Source organism: Lampetra fluviatilis, chromosome 70 (assembly GCF_964198595.1).
Source record: "Lampetra fluviatilis chromosome 70, kcLamFluv1.1, whole genome shotgun sequence".
In the NCBI taxonomy this organism is placed as follows: Eukaryota; Metazoa; Chordata; class Hyperoartia; order Petromyzontiformes; family Petromyzontidae; genus Lampetra; species Lampetra fluviatilis.
This window is the reverse complement of record NC_136344.1, coordinates 640,034-642,533: the sequence shown is the minus strand read 5'-3', so window position 1 is coordinate 642,533 and position 2,500 is coordinate 640,034. Positions and strand designations below refer to the sequence as shown.

Sequence of the window (2,500 nt, the reverse complement as noted above, 5' to 3'; positions counted from 1 at the left end):
TGTTGCTGTGCTTGTGGTTGTTTCTGTGGTTGTTATTGCTGCGGTTGTTGTTGTGTTTGCTGCTGTTGTGGCGATTGTGGTTGTTGTTGCTGTGGTTGTTGCTGTGGTTGTTGCTGTGGTTGTTGCTGTGGTTGTTTCTGCGGTTGTTGTTGCTGCGGTTGTTGTTGTGGTTGCTGTTGTTGTTGCTGTGGTTGCTGTTGTGGTTGCTGCTGTGATTGTTGCTGTGGCTGCGGTTGTTGTTGTGGCTGCTGTTGTGGTTGCTGTTGTGATTGTTGCTGTGGCTGTTGCTGCTGTGGTTGTTGTGGTTGCTGTTGTGCTTGTTGCTGTGGTTGTTTCTGTGGTTGTTATTGCTGCGGTTGTTGTTGTGGTTGCTGCTGTAATTCTTGTTTCTATGATTGTTGCTGTGGCTGCGGTTGTTGTTGTGGCTGTGGTTGTTTCTGTGGTTGTGGTTGTTTCTGTGGTTGTTGTTGCTGCGGTTGTTGTTGTGTTTGCTGCTGTTGTGGTGATTGTTGCTGTGGCTGCGGTTGTTGCTGCTGCTGCTGTGCTTGCCGCCGCACCGGCTCGCCAGGATCTTCAGGAAGCCCACGGCCTGCAGCTCGGTGTAGAAGCCGCCGATGTTGGAGGCTCGCGTCGCCACAACGCGCAGACACTGGGTCTTCAGCGCTCCGTGCAGACGCGGCACCAGGCTCAGCACGGCCGCAATGAACCTGCCGGCAAATCGGCAACGGCCGGTTAACGTCGCCCAAGACGCCGGGGCCTACACACGAGCCTCACCAGGCCCAGGAGAGGCCGCTACGAACCTGCCGGCACGCGGCAAACGGCACCGCCGGTTACGCCGCGCAAGATGGTGGGCTTACCAAAACTGCGACTACCAGATTCGAGGACTACGCACTGCCATAACCACTACTCCGAAACTACCAGATAGCATGCCGGTGCAGCAGGCGTGGTCAGGGTAGAGATCGAAGCCGCGTACACACGTGTATACGGAGACACGTGCATAGACACAGACACGCAGACACGTACCTAGGCAGACACACACACAGACACACGTACACACACACAGACACACGTACACACACACAGACACACGTACACACATGTATACGGAGACACGTACATAGACACAGACACGTACCCAGACACACACGCAGACACACGTACACACGTACACACAGACACACGCACACACTTACACACAGACAAACGTACACATACGCAGACACACGTAATTACACACACACAGACACACGTACACACACACAGACACAAGTACACACATGTATACGGAGACACGTACATAGACACAGACACACAGACACGTACACAGACACACACGCAGACACACGTACACACACAGACACACGTACACACACATAGACACACATGTATACAGAGACACGTGCATAGACACAGACACACAGACACGTACCTAGACACACACGCAGACACACGTACACAGACACACGTACACACACGCAGACACACGTACACACACACAGACACACGTACACACATGTATACAGAGACACGTACATAGACACAGACACACAGACACGTACACACACACACACACACACGCAGACACACGTACACACACAGACACACGTACACACACACAGACACACGTACACACATATATACAGAAACACGTACATAGACACAGACACACAGACACGTACCCAGACACACACACAGAAACACGTACACACGTACACACATCTCCTAGCCACCGTGATGATGATGAGAGAGAGAGAGAGAGACGCAGACTCTAAATATACAGCAACAGGCGTCGTCAGGGTCAGGATCGAACCCACGACCTCCTGCCTACCAGGCGAGCTAGTCAACATCTCCTAGCCACCGTGATGATGAGAGAGAGAGACGCAAACTCCAAATCTACAGCAGCAGCAGGCGTCGTCAGGGTCGGGATTGAACCCACGACCTCCTGCATACCAGGCGAGGTGGTCAACATCTCCTAGCCACCGTGATGATGATGATGAGAGAGACACAGACTCCAAATCTACAGCAGCAGCAACAGGCGTCGTCAGGGTCAGGATCGAACCCACGACCTCCTGTGTACCAGGCGAGGTAGCTAACATCTCCTAGCCATCACCATGATGATGAAAGAGAGACGCAGACTCCAAATATACAGCAGGTGTCAGGGTTGGGATCGATCCCACAACTTCCTGCATGCCAGGCGAGGTAGTCAACATCTCCTAGCCACCGTGATGATGATGAGAGAGAGAGACGCAGACTCTAAATATACAGCAGCAGCAGGCGTTGTCAGGGTCGGCATCGAACCCACGACCTCCTGCGTACCAGGCGAGGTGGTCAACATCTCCCAGCCACTGTAATGATGACGATGATGAGAGAGAGACACAGACTCCAAATCTACAGCAGCAGCAGGCGTCGTCAGGATCGGGATCAAACCCACGACCTCCTGCGTACCAGGCGAGGTGGTCAACATCTCCTGGCCACCGTGATGATGATGAGAGAGAGAAAG

General features: G+C 53.1%; 1 protein-coding gene across 1 annotated transcript in view; it reads right to left on the bottom strand.

Moving 5' to 3' along the window:
- Positions 1-2,500, bottom strand: part of LOC144952818 (DNA-dependent protein kinase catalytic subunit-like) — a 49,523-nt gene that overhangs the window by 18,969 nt on the left and 28,054 nt on the right. Inside the window, exon 18 of the mRNA XM_078883285.1 lies at positions 558-707. Coding sequence (XP_078739411.1) covers positions 558-707 — 150 coding nt within the window. The remainder of the gene's footprint in view (positions 1-557; positions 708-2,500) is intronic.